This window comes from Talpa europaea, assembly GCF_964194135.1.
Source record: "Talpa europaea genome assembly, chromosome: 7".
In the NCBI taxonomy this organism is placed as follows: domain Eukaryota; kingdom Metazoa; phylum Chordata; class Mammalia; order Eulipotyphla; family Talpidae; genus Talpa; species Talpa europaea.
Genome location: NC_140074.1, coordinates 44164005 through 44178181, shown reverse-complemented (window position 1 = coordinate 44178181; position 14177 = coordinate 44164005). Strand labels below are relative to the sequence as shown.

General features: G+C 37.3%; 1 protein-coding gene across 2 annotated transcripts in view; it reads left to right on the top strand.

The window, feature by feature from the left end:
• The window catches only part of PRUNE2 (prune homolog 2 with BCH domain), a gene marked incomplete at both ends in the record, with an annotated part of 207512 nt that overhangs the window by 43079 nt on the left and 150256 nt on the right, over window positions 1-14177 (top strand). For both annotated transcript variants that reach the window (XM_084239044.1, XM_084239043.1), the window contains 2 exons: window positions 2258-2460; window positions 6291-6454. In XM_084239044.1, the coding sequence (XP_084095170.1) occupies window positions 2258-2460; window positions 6291-6454 (367 nt within the window). The remainder of the gene's footprint in view (window positions 1-2257; window positions 2461-6290; window positions 6455-14177) is intronic.

Genomic DNA, 14177 nt, shown 5'->3' with positions numbered 1-14177 from the left:
AAATAAAGAGATGTTTGACTTCTTTTAAAGCTTGCCATTGAACTAGGAGAGAAATATGCAATTGCTGCAGGGTCACATACTGAGAATTTGTTATATTTCTATGTCTTCCTTGTAGTTTACTGAACCCCACACCCCTGCCTAGGTCTGTGTCCCCATTTTAACTTTTCCTGAGAACCTGGCTACTCCCTCTCAGAGTATTAACACAGCGGATAAGTACAGACTTTTTGAGCCTCCTATGTATAACACCATTTAAATACTTCTCACTTGGGTAGTTAAGTCTCGTTCTATAGATGGGGAAAGCTGAGACTCAGAAAGGAAAATGGCTTTCTTGAAGTCCACACAGCAAAGGTTGGGACTACAACCTAATTCTTCCAAATGCAACTTAAGAGTAGGTCCTGCCAGAGTAGACCACATGATCTTAACTCATGTATTTGTTTTTCTGCCCTTACCATTCAATGTCAGGAATTACATATCATTCTATCAGTTGAGAAAAATAATTTCACCTGTATAAATTGCTAATGATTATTGCACAATTTTGACTCAGTATTTGCCTGACATGTGGGAGAAAAACCATTTTGTTGGAGTGGCTGTGTGTTTTGTATACTACAGCAGTGGGTGATCCATTTATTTTATTCTACAATTATGGATTAAATGTCTGTTATTTACCAGACTGTTTTATGTACTGGGATACATTTGAATAAAACCTACAAAAAAGAAAAAAAAAAAAAAACCAACCCTGCTTTCTTAATGCTGGGAAGGAGAGATGGATGATAAAGATGTAAACTGTGTAATAAGCATTATGCTTGTGACAAAGCTGTGATGATGTAAGAATAAGGGTCATTTATTTCATGCAAAAATTCAATGTTTCTAAACCCTGTTGTCTCAGTGATTTGGGGCTTGTTGATATACACTCATACTAATTTTTAAGAGCACTTTTATTTTAAAACTTTCTATAGAAAAAAATTTTTTTAAGATTTATTTATTTATTTATACAAGCACTGGGTATAGTTAGATGCACAGGAGGGTGAGAGAATTCACCAGAGCCAGAGCTGGGAACAGAACAGACAGACCGACGAAATACACTGCTGAGGGGAGCAGCGGGTGCGGCAGGAGAGTTCTATGGCCATGTGGGACCCTCGCCGGTGGCCGGGGATCAAACCTGTGCTGCAGAGGCTGCGGGCAGCTTCGCAGCCCAGCGCTCAACCGCTGCGCCACCAGGGGAGGCCCAGAAAAAATTTTTTGACAGTGGATCTGAAGTTCCTAACTTAGGCTTATTTCCTGTTTCCATTACCACAATGCTTTAAAAAAAATAAAAGGTTTGTTGTTTGTTTAATAAATGATTTTAAAATAAGAAATCAATGGAAGTCACAGTCTGGTATTTTGTGCACCAAATATAGCTCATAAGTGACCTATATAATATTTTGATTAAAAATTAGTTGTAATAGTTAACATCATAGATAACAACCCAAATGTAGATTTCTAGTTGTTCTTGAATTACTGATAGATTTGCCTACCTGGGACCTGAATTTCTTGCGTGTAAACAATTCTTTGGAGCTGAGGGGCAGGCACCCCATGTAGATGGGACAAATCTACCTTTCTGGTCACACAGTACTTCCCTGATCTACTTCTGTCCTTCCAAAGTTCTGCCAATTCCATAAACACAAGTGAATTTGTTATCTCTGAAGGGTAGCGTATGTACATATATATTTTTTAAAGATTTATTTATTTATGCATACAAGAATGGGGGTACAGGCCAGAGGTGCGGGAGGATTCACCAGAGACAGAGTGGGGAACAGAACAGGCAGACTGACTGAAATACACTGCTGAGGGGAGCAGTGGGCGAGTCAGGAGAGGTCTGCTGTGCCATGTGGGGTTTCTCCCTGGCCAGAGATCGAACTCGTGCTGCAGAATCTGTGGTCAGCTTCATAGGTTACATCTTAATCCCTTGCACCACCAGGGAGGCCCTGTACATATATATTTTTAATTGTGGGAGGGTTGAAATGAATCATAAAATATTTCAAGTAAAGCATGACAATTTTCATGTAGAGTAACAAGAGGTAAAATAATCAGGGCCACTTACCTGTGGATAATGCTCTGCTCATGGGGTTCAGGGACAGGTGGTGTGAATATCAAGAGGGTTAGCAAGACCAAGGGATTTTTCATAGCCTTTCCAGTTTGCCCTCAAGGCTTGAGTCAATGTAGTTGTCTTCTTTCTTCCTGCCATTATCAGTGATTCAGTCAACTTTTTTCTTGGTAGGTCAGTCCACCTGGGGTTCTCTGTTTGCCAGTGCTGAACATACCAAGAACTGAATTCAACTACTTCGCTGAAACACGATTTATTTTAGAAGAACTAAATATCTCTGATTCATTCCACATATTCCGAGATGAAATTAATCTGCATCAGCTAAATGATGAAGGGAAGTTATCTATAACACTTGTTGGCAACAATGTGCTGGCAAGGTAGGCTTACTATGAAGCTCTGGAAGGAGGTTGGCTATTTTAACAAATCTCTTCTGGGTAAAGTATCACATTGTGTAGGATTTTTGTGGTTTAGGGGGATATTTTAAAGGCAGAGGACATTAACAAAAAAGGAAGGGGCTATCTCTTCTTCATCTTCAACAAAATTTGGGCTATGCCAATCCTTTGTTTTGACTTTTCATTTCAAGTATGATCTGTTCAAGTGCAAAGTTCTTATGAACTTTGACCAAAATTTTAATTTTTTGATTTTTGTCCATTTTTATTTATATATTTTTACATTGTTCATTTCTGTACAATATTTAATTTTTCCTCTCAGGTGTTGCCCCCCCATAAGATTAACACCACCAAGACACCTGTGAACCATCACCATATTCTCTAGTGCTCTTCCTTCCCATTTTGATTCCTCTCCCTCCCCGATGAATATCTCTGATTTATAGTTTGCCCTCTACCTTTGTCTTTTTTTTCTCCTGATCCCTTATATGCTTTCCCTATGTTCCTCCTATAAGTGAAATAAGTCAGAAGGAAAAAGAAAATATTAGATGGTTTTACTTACAGCAAAATTTTAATTTTAAACCATTCCCAACACTCCTACAGCAATGCTATAGTGTTAGGTATTGATGCTGAAAATGTGTACTGAAAATTGAAATGAGACACGAAGAAAACTGAAAGATTCTTAGGGAAAAGAAATCTCAGAAATTAAATGGAAAATTAAACAGATGGGCTATGAAAGTCATTTGATCACTAGCTCATTCATTCATAGCATTTAATAGGATAAGAGTAGGATGGATTTTTGAAAGTAGTTTGAACTCTAAATTTTATGGTTGAGAAACATGACATTCATCATTGCAAATAACTTGCCCAAGGTATCACAGGCAGTTAGCACAAGTGTTTGGATTAGAACTTGGGTCTCTTGTCTCCTTCAATGTACTTAAGACTTGTTAAATGCTGGACCCTAGAGGTGTATAAAGAGATATAAGAAAAAATATCAGCCTTAAGACTTTATAACCCAACACAAAGTGCATTTTTGATAAGTTGTCTAGTGCTACTTGATGGAGCAATACCAGTTCAATATCTCAGTAAGATAATAGAATAATAGAATTTTAAGATAATAGAGTTTTTGGACACTTTGCCAATTTGCTAATCATGATGACACAAACACGGACATTGATCTTAGTGTACATAAAACAAAAACTTGTATAACTAATTTTTTATTTCTCAGATTTTATAGATTTGCCACTAATTTACATATCTATATAATTTTGGTAGCACATCTTCACCCTCCCATATGTGTATATGCTTCATTCATCATCAACCAAAGCTCTAGAGCCAATGCCCTGTTACCTTCCCTTCCCTATTCTCTGATCCTCCACCTTCCCCTTTGATAGCCAGTATGTTTTTCACAGAGTTTAAGAATTAATTTTATTCCGCATTACCAGCTTGTTTATTTTGGTTGTTTATAGTCCACAAATGAGTAAACCATTCATTAACTATCTTACTTTCTGTCTTATTTCACTTAGCATAAGCACTTCAAAATCTGTTTTGTCCCAAGAGATACTATTTCGTATTTTTTAATAGCTGAGTATTATTCCATTGAGCATATATTCCACTATTTGCTTATCCATTGGTTTGTGATAGATGTTTAGATTGGTTCCATGACTTGGCTATTGTGAGTAATGCTGTTATATATCTTTTCATAGTAGAGTTTCCATATTATTGGGGTAAATACCTATCAATGTTACTGCTAGATCATATAGTATTTCCAGTTTTATTTCTTTGAGGAATCTCCAAAACATTTTTTATGAAGGCTGCATCAAATTGCATTCCCATCAAGCATGGCTAAAAGTTCCTTTTTTTCCACATACTTGCCAACATTTGTTATTTCCAGTCTTTTATTTATTTTTTATTTTTTTAAAGATTTGTTTATACAAGAACTGGGGTACAGGCCAGAAATGCCAGAGAGTGAGAGAATTCACCAGAGACAGAGTGGGGAACAGAACAGGCAGACGACAGAAAATACTGCTGAGGGGAGCAGCGGGCGAGACAGGAGAGGTCTGCCTCACCATGTCAGCAGAGAATTGAACCCATGCTGCAGAGGCTGTGAGCAGCTTCACAGAGCTGCGCTCAACCTGCTGTGCCACCGGGGAGGCCCCTATTTCCAGTCTTTTAGATAGAGGCCATCTCACAGGAGTGAGGTGGTTTGTCATTGTAGTTTTGATTGGCACTTCCCCCTTAATAATTGATAGATAGTATTTTCTCATGTACCTTTAGGCCATCAGATGTGTTTGTAGCACTGCTGATATCCTTTTGCTGTGGAGTTAAAGATCTGAGGCCTTATAGTCTCTGCACTCTTAGTACACTTCATTAGGTTATTAACAGCTGTAAGGAGTGAGGGAGTTTGTGTGTAGTCGTGTCCACTTTTGTGCTTTTTGCCAGGGACCATACTTGGCCTGTGGGGAGCACCCCAGCTCCTCCACACCTGTTTGTCCTCAGTTGAGGATGTGTATCTCGCACCATTCAACTCTCCCTCCCTTCCCTAGGGTTGCTGCTAAGCTGGCAGCCCTGCATTTGTCACCCCTGTCTTGAACCACAGCCTCGAGGCACTTCTGTCTACCCAAGTCTTATTAATTGAAGTGTGCCTTTCCTTTTTGTCTCCTCTTGTTTGTCACAGTATGTGCTGATCTTAGATGTCCAAGGGGTGTTCCAGTTTTACCCTAAGCCATGAGCTCCTCTGGGTGTAGTGTCACTCTGGTTAGCTATTAGATGATCCTCTTGGGAGCGAATCAAGGAACATCTTGGCCCTCTCTTGTTTCACAAAATTCTTTTGAATAGTATTTATTAATCAAGTACTGATAACTGACTGGAGTTATTGGTAGGTTATCCGACTGAGTTTAAATTATCAGTTCTCAGGAAGATTACATGCTTAACTAAATTTATATTTTAACTTATTCAAAATGAGTAATGTAAGTTGATAATGGATAAAGACAAAGGAGTGAACTATGAAATGTCTGTGTTAATCAAAATCTTAGGAAGAATTTTGCTATCAGTTAAAATTGAAAATTTAATCTGCTTTTGAGACTGAAGTTGTAAATTCTGGTTTTAAGATTATTTATGAAACAAAATACTCTTCAAAATAGAGATCTTTATTTCCTTTGCTGTCATTCATTTTTGTTTTTGTCAGTCAATAAGAGTAAAGCTAGTTTTATTTATGTCATCCTACCTTTGATAAAATCAACTCTATCTTATATACAATAATGATGGTAGAAGTAAAGCACAGTACTATATTTTCTCCAGCAGAGTGACTGGATGTGCAAGTTTTAGAATCATACTGTCAGATTTTAAATACAATTGAAAATTTCATTTATTTATCTTATTTTCTTATTACTCTGGGCCTCCATTTCCCCATTTGTAAAATAGGAATTTTAATAGAAATCATTCTTAGAGTCATTTTATAGTATAAAACATGATAACACAAAAAAGATATTTATAGTAGTGTCTGTCTAGACTAGATATTCAATAAATGTAGCCATTATTATTACCATTATTATTATTAGTACTACCACTGTTAATATTTTCCAATAGCAAAATCATAGAAGTGCTAAAATATGAAGTTGTTCTAAAACTCTTATAGAGGTAGTTAGTTGGAAAAAAATATGAAAAACACACAAAATAAGGTTGTATTCTTGTGAGTCATGTGCGATTACTCATATTTTTTGAGAGGAAGCCATTTGTGTGGGAGCATAGATTAAATAATTCCAAAGAATAAGAAAACACCCCTTACCTCTTTCTCTTCTTTTCCTCCATTTGCTTTACAGTGAGGACAAAACTTTAGAATCAGCAGTTGTCAAGGTCATTAATCCAGTTGAGCAGAGTGATGGTGCTCTTGAGTTCCGAGAGTCTTCCTCCTCCCTCGTGGTAAAAGAGATTCTCCAGGAGGCTCCTGAACTCATCACTGAGCAGCTGGCTCATCTCCTCAGAGGTGAGAGATGATTCTTTCTATTAAATACTGGAAGACTTAATGGAGTGTCTCTCAACTTGCTCATGCAGAAAGAGTGTGATCCATTCTTGGGTTAACAATCCTTTTAAAGACCACGGGAAGCTTCATCAGAGAGGCAGGGAGTAAAGAGTTTGTTAAAGAGTAGCATTATAGTGAATATTAAAAATGTGCATTTAAAAATAGGCATGAAGGATCTTTGCTGTTTCACTAGACAAGAATATTAAATGGAATTGCCGCACTTATGTTGGGGAGCTGCAGTAGCTGCTGTGGCTGTTTCACAGCTTCCAGAGGTGATGCTTGCCCCACAGCAGTAGGAATGTGGCCAGACTTCTACATTCCCACAATGAACTCATTTCTGATATTGATATTTGCTTGGTTTATGTAATATTGTTTGGATGACAAAATGCAAACCTTTCATTGTGGTGACATTGTTGTGCCAGGGCTTTTATAGTCTAATTGTCACATCCTTTGCCCTCATCTTATTAAATATTTCATCATTACTCAACTTGCTTTCAGCACTGGTTTCCTGAGCACGTGGTCATCAGTTATTCTCATAATCTCTCTTTCATCTCCATCAGTGGAGTGCACTGCTTGCAAAAAGTGGTTCCCATTTTGGCCCCAGTTGGATACTGTCAGTTAACTTTAGTGTCACAATAATTTAATATTTTCTCATAGAAAGTTTAGAGTTTTGATTAAGCATATTTTCTTCCAACAAACACTTTTGAACATGGTAGACATAAGTTTTCCTGAAAAGCATTTAAAACAGGTAAATGAAAAGCCAGTGATTAATAGACTGAAAGAATTAAAAGAAGGAGAAGGCCTAGAGTATATTGACTCAACTCTTTTTTTTTAATATTTTATTTTATATAATTCTTACCTCATTTTTCATTTTGCACAACGTATGCATTTTCATGAGGACTCTTCCCTTCACTTCCTCTGTCTACCACAGTTTGGATGGTAAAAGGTCTGAGAGTGACATAATTTCTATAAATGTTTTAGAAGTAACGCTACCAGGACACCTGTTTTGAATATTTTTTCTGGCTACAAACATCTGAAATAATGTTGTATTTGGGCAAGGTGTGCACATGTGTGAGCCATTTGGTGAAGAAGCAAGTAAAGGTTGGTGATCTAAAGAGTTTGACTCTTAAGAAGTCACTCAAATATCAGAGGTAAGAGGTGAGCAGTACTGTTGTGTAATGGGCCACCTTTTAAAAAGCTCTTCAATCTTTATTAAGTATAAAATTAGTAATCATAAAAAAGGAATCAAGTCTGATTTTGCTGTATTCCAATTTCTAAACTCAGATGTAGATTTCTAGTCATGTATGAACACCAAACCTAATGGGAGTTAGTTTTGGTGTTATTTGTGCCTATGGATAACTAGCATTCTTTATTTTCATAATAGGAATAGTTCTCTTTTTAAAGGTTTTTTTTTTTTTTTTACTAAGCAGTTATAGACATTATTTTTTACTTCGGGGTGTTCAAAATGATCACTAATTTGAAACACATTTCTAGAACTTGCATTAATACATTCTTCTGGGTTTTGAAGAAACACAAATATCTATGTATACCTTTATAATAAAGAATTTTTAAAAAATATCTGTTTCCAGATGTGTGAGACTAGGTATTTATGACTGGGCATTGGAAGAGTCTTTAAAAACTTAACAATTATAACTCTACGGGTAATATATTAGAAATTTTGTATCCAAAAAAATCTAAATTTACTACAAAGTGATTAATCAACTTGTGCTTTTCATTATGCGCGGTGATCATACCCAATAACGTATGCTGAGCCATGCTGGTGTGCTATTAGTATATTTGAAATGGGCCAAGATACTGAACCCCTCAGTTCCTGACCCTAATTAAGTCTCTTAGGCTTATAGGCTGAAAAAATATTAAAATTATTAATGTGTTCCTTAGTGTGCACAAGATTGGGCCTATTCCTCGTTAGTTCTGCTTGTTATCTTTCTTCTATTCAAATTCTATTCAAATTCTTCTATTCACCTTAACTTGGCCATTAAATTTCCTCGAACCATATAATTCCCTGTACCTCCAAACCAGCAAAAGTTTTCCCCACTTCAGTAAAAGGCACTGCTGTTATTGACCCCACCCACAAGAGTGGGTCCTTTGCCCTCTACAGAAAGGATTCACAGAAAAGATTCACTTCTGTTGAACCAGGGAAGGCTTTGTTAGAGGACCAGGCATGAGGAAACTAGTGTTGTAAAGGAGAATTAGCTAGGCTGTTTGAGGGGAACTGGGAGATGTTTAAAAGATAGATACAAGAGGCAGGGTAGAGGAGACCAGGGTCATAATTTGTTCTGGGCTGGGCATGAGTGGACAGGTTACATTCCAACTGTTCATGCAGGACTTTTAGCTTTCCCCCTCCAAGAAACTGTGAGATAATCATGAATCAGGGTATAACACTTTTTGTGTAGCATGGTGCCTCATGGTCAGTTGGTGGGCCAAATTGCTTGGATAATTGTTGGGATAGGGCCCACCAGTCCATGATTTATTCTATTTGTTGAAAACAGTAGTTGAGCAACTCAGTCTAGCTCAGCTCTAGACTCAATTCTTTCTTCAAACAGGGCTTGGGGCAACTATTATCCTACTGGCTTGCAATTTCTTTTATCTAGTGTGTCTCACTGCCAACCACCCATTACTGAAGTCACAGTCTAGAAATCACTTCCTCTGACATTGATCTATCAGCAAATCCTGCTGACTCTGCTTCTAGAATATAACCTGAATCCATCTACTTTTCCCATGGTCACTATTATTAATGCATTCCAAGCTGCCATTCTGTCTCTATAACAATTGATCATTGTCCTATCTCCTCCTTAAAAAAATGTGTCTAGGAAGTAGTCATAATTACCTTTTAGAAGTGTAGACCACTCATGTCAGTCTCCTGCTTAAAATCCACAATACCCAATCCAGGCACTCTACCCTTACAATCTACAGCACTCTCTTTTCCCTGACTATACCCGCATCATCTCAAGCTATTTTCCTCTTGTGTGTTTCAGAATTTGTCTTTCAAATATGCCATACTTTTTCCCACTTGAGTATTTACACAGGCTGTTCTATTTTTCTGGAATACTTGTTCCTATCTATCAAGTTACCTTTCCTTATCACTACTCTCTTCCTCCCTCTTGCTTACATTCTTCACTACAGAATGTTAAGTTTCATGAGAAAACAGACCTCATTTGCTTCATTCATTGGTTCACTGCTGTGTTTCTGGTGCATAGAACAGTGCCTGCTATGTAGAAGACTCTCAATAAATACTGATTTTGTTACTGAATTTTGCAAGATAATTTATGTGCTTTCTGTTTTCATGACTGTATTGATTTAGTTAGTGCCATGACATTGTAATTTCCACCTCATTCCAGCCCATCCCTCCAACATTCTTAATGTTCAGAATTTGGTCAGAGTTCCTTTTAGTAATAAGCCCCATCTTACTCTCTACATCCCTCCTTTTTTTAAGCTTTAGAAATCCTTATTTTGGTATTTTGCAAGCCTTTATTTTTATTTTCTTCTTGTGGTTGCCATTATATATATTTATATGTATATATGTATATGTACATAAAATCCTAACCCTTTCATGGATTATAATTTATGTACAGAAAAGACTATGTTAACTATGAATCTGAAATCTGGCTGAGCTGAAACAAACAAAAGGCACCTATTTGAAACTTTAAACCCACAGTCCAGGGAGCAAGACCCAAGAAGCCCTTGAATAGTTCTGAGTTGCTAGGGATGAACAGGGTTTATATGTACAAAAAAAAGGTGGAATTATTCTTAACTGGTCTGCCTTGCAAATTCAGCTAAAATTCAGTTAAGTAACAATTGGCGCAGTAGTATGCAAATTAGATGAAATGTTAGCTGAGTAGTGACTGGTTAAAGTTTCAGTCCTGGAGGTCTGTGGCTCTTCGGTGTAGTTTGAGTTTCTTTCCCCAAGGTAAACATGCCTGGGGTCTGATTTTCATTAGACTCTTTGGGTTACTTGGATTTAGATTATCTAAAAAAAAATTCCAGTCAATTATGAAACATGAATATAAAAACATACACAAACAGCTCTGTGAACTATCACAAAAGGAATATCCTTTTAACAATTACACAGGTATAAAGAACAAGATGCCTACTTTGGGCCCCTTCCATCACTACTCATTCTCCCTAACCAGAAGGAACCAGTATTCTGATTTTTATGGTTCACACTGCCTTGTTTTTCTTTGTAGTTTTATCATACACACACACCTTATATATACCCCATAACATTACATGTTGGTGTTGCCTGTTACATAAATGGACTCCTATGGCATACAATCTCATTGTTACTAGAGCTCTACATTTACACTAAATGTAGTGTCTATTTGTATAGGTTTAATCTATTTTCTATCATTTGTTTATTATATATGCCCTTCTTTATGCAGACTATTTGAAGTGACTTACAAAAATGCACATAATACAATAAACCAGAAAAGAGAGTCAGGGTCAAGAATAGTAAGAACATGTTGGGAAAGGAATGATTGAAATATCATTGGAGTTGGTTATTGAGGGGATGTTACTACTGGTTGACCGGCAACTGAAGCTCCATACTTCCTTGGAATGTGCATTCCAGATCCCAGCTACACACTGGCAGCTGTGTCAAGGATTTGGCTTTGAGAGTAATGTGTTATGGAGACCACCTGGACTGTACAGAGACAACCTCTCATAAACTTTAAAGATTGGGCGAGCTGTGTAGAATCAGAGATCTACTTGCCTTGCCTATTGCCCAAGATAAGGCTGTCTATAAGTTCCCTTGCTTATCAAAATCTCCACTTCCTGATGCCAATCTGGTGTATTCAGCCTCTTTCTCTGGTCTCTTTTTGCTCTCTGTGCACTAGGCAAATTTTGAATTTCACACCAGAGAACTTCCAAGCTTGCAAATAAATACATAGGATAAAAAACTTGGAGAAGTAAAAGTAGCATTATGCTGGAAACTTCATGAAATCCCTTGAGCCAATGATAAAATGGAACTATAATTTGTCATCATATTCATGTTATTACTAAAACAAACATATACTACTTCTGTATTTAAGAAATCTAAAGTTTTCTATCTTGCATCAATCTTTTTGAAAAGACACCAAATATTGTGGACATCTTCCAGTGATTGCAACATGGATTTATATAGGAACTGGGCATACCAGATACTCCCACTAGATCGCAATCACTGCTTAGAGATTGTTCTAATCACCTTATCTTAGGTCTAGTAATATTATTTTCTGTTCCAAATTTCTATTCATATTGATATTTTTCTTGAAATACAGGAAATAAATATTAATATCATCTTGGAATCTTTTGTAGTCAAACTTACCACGGTGGCTATATATCAGATTGTTTACTTTATAGGATAATATTGTATTCAAGTATTGAGGTAGAACCTGATTATTATAGCTGTTGGCAAGAAATCATACCAATTAGGTTTCGTGTTTCTAGTATAGAAATAACCTGCTGTGTTTCTCTAATTATCTCCCCTGTCACTGTGCCTGCTAGGTCCTGGCAGGACAGTGATGAATAAATGTCAACAGGTGACTCAGCCATGACCAGTGTGTATTCAGGTTGTGTAGGGCACTTAGCAAAATCAACATAATTTGCTTTTCTTAAGTTAATATTTCTTGCAATAGCTATTTTTGCTATTGTCTTTTAATAAGATATGCCTCCCACTTAGAAATTTCAGAATACAGATCATTTAGCATCAATTTCATTTGGAAAGGCATGGATTTACTTACATAGATTACTTTTCTGTTATTTGTGTAAGAAAAGTTTTTTTAAAATGATTTATTTATGCATACAAGAACTGGGGTACAGGCCAGAGGTATGGGGAGTGAGAGGATTCACCAGAGACAGAGTGGGGAACAGAACAGGCAGACTGGCTGAAATACACTGCTGAGGGGAGCAGCGGGTGAGTCAGGAGAGGTCTGCTGCACTATGTTGGTAGCTTCCTGGCTAGGGATTGAACTCATGCTGCAATGGCTGTGGACAGCTTCATAGGTTGCAACTTAACCCCTTGGGCCACCAGGGCAGCCCAAGAAATCACTTCTTGAATAAGAGAATGTGCTCATTCATACAAAAGCATATATGACCCTCCTGTTTAGAAATGTGTATTTTCACTTCTTCCTTCTGTTCTCTTCTCTGTTTTGGCTGTTGTGATTTTTTTTTTCTTTTTCCCCTTTCCTTTTTTCTCCTCTTCTTCATACTCCTTGCTCTCCTACTCCTGCTTCTAATATCTTATCATTTTCAAACAAGCTGCCAACTGAGACTGTCTAAATGTCACATTATATAATCACAGTGGCCTAATGTTGGTGTTTGTTTGTACCTGGGTTTGTACCAAAAGCAAACAATTATAGACTTACAGTGTCTTCAAACTGAATTCCTTTATTTCCCCAGAGATGTGGATTAGAAGGTTATTTAAGGTCCATTAAATCTCTGAGTGGTTGCATTGGGAGACTGTGTGTGCATACATGCATTTGTGCATGTGTGTGTTTCCGTTTCCCATTACAAACTGGCAATGATGAGACTGCGGGCATTGATTACCAGGCATGTTTCAGTCAAGACCACACTTTATCCGAAAAGCAGGACATAGTGAATCCAATTGTTCTTAGCTTAGGATGCTGAAACTGTGCCCTAGGTTTTTTTTTGTTGTTGTTGTTGTTGTTCCATAATCTTTTTTAAAATTTAATTTAAATTTAATTTTTATATTCCCCATACAATTACATCCCCCTTATTTTGACCCCAATCCCTCCTTTCCCCGCCCCCCATCCCCCATAGAGTGTCTCTGGTTCGTAGTTGTTTGTTGATTTTGATATTTTCTTTCTTATAGTTATTCTTTTTCCTGGTCCCTTATTTAAGTTTTCTAGATTCCTGCTATGAGTGAGACCATCCGGTATTTTTCTTTTTCTTTCTGGCTTATTTCGCTGAGCATGATCCCTTCCGGCGCCATCCATGTTGCTGCAAATTGCATGTGTTTATCCTTTTTGAATGCTGAGTAATATTCCATGGTGTATATGTACCACATCTTCTTGATCCAGTCACCTATTTTTGGGCATTTGGGTTGTTTCCAAAGCTTAGCTATTGTAAATAGTGCTGCTATAAACAGGGGTGCAGGTGCTCTTTGGAATTGATGTTTCTGTGTCCTTTGGGTAAATACCTAGGAGTGGAATTGCTGGATCATATGGAAGCTCTATGTTTAGTAGGTGGAGAAATCTCCACACAGCTCTCCATAGTGGTTGGACCAGTTTGCACTCCCACCAGCAGTGCAGGAGAGTGCCTTTTTCTCCACACCCTCGCCAACATTTGTTGTTGCTAGTTTTTTTAATATGTGCCATTCTCACTGGTCTACGATGCTACTACACTCCATGATATGCACATCAAAGACATCTTTATAGACACATCACCCAAAGCAGTAATAGTGAAGGCAAAGATAAACAGCTGGGACTACATCAAATTTAAGAGCTTCTGCACAGCAATAGAGACAATAACAAAAACAAAGAGAAATCCCACTGACTGGGAGAACCTTTTTGCACACAACACTAATGATAAAGGACTGATCACAAAAATCTACAAAGAGCTGATGAGATTCAACAAAAACAAAGAAAATAATCCAGTCCAAAAATGGGCAGAAGAGCTAAAAAGAAACTTCTCTGAAGAGGAAATGCAAATGGCCAACAGGCATATGAAA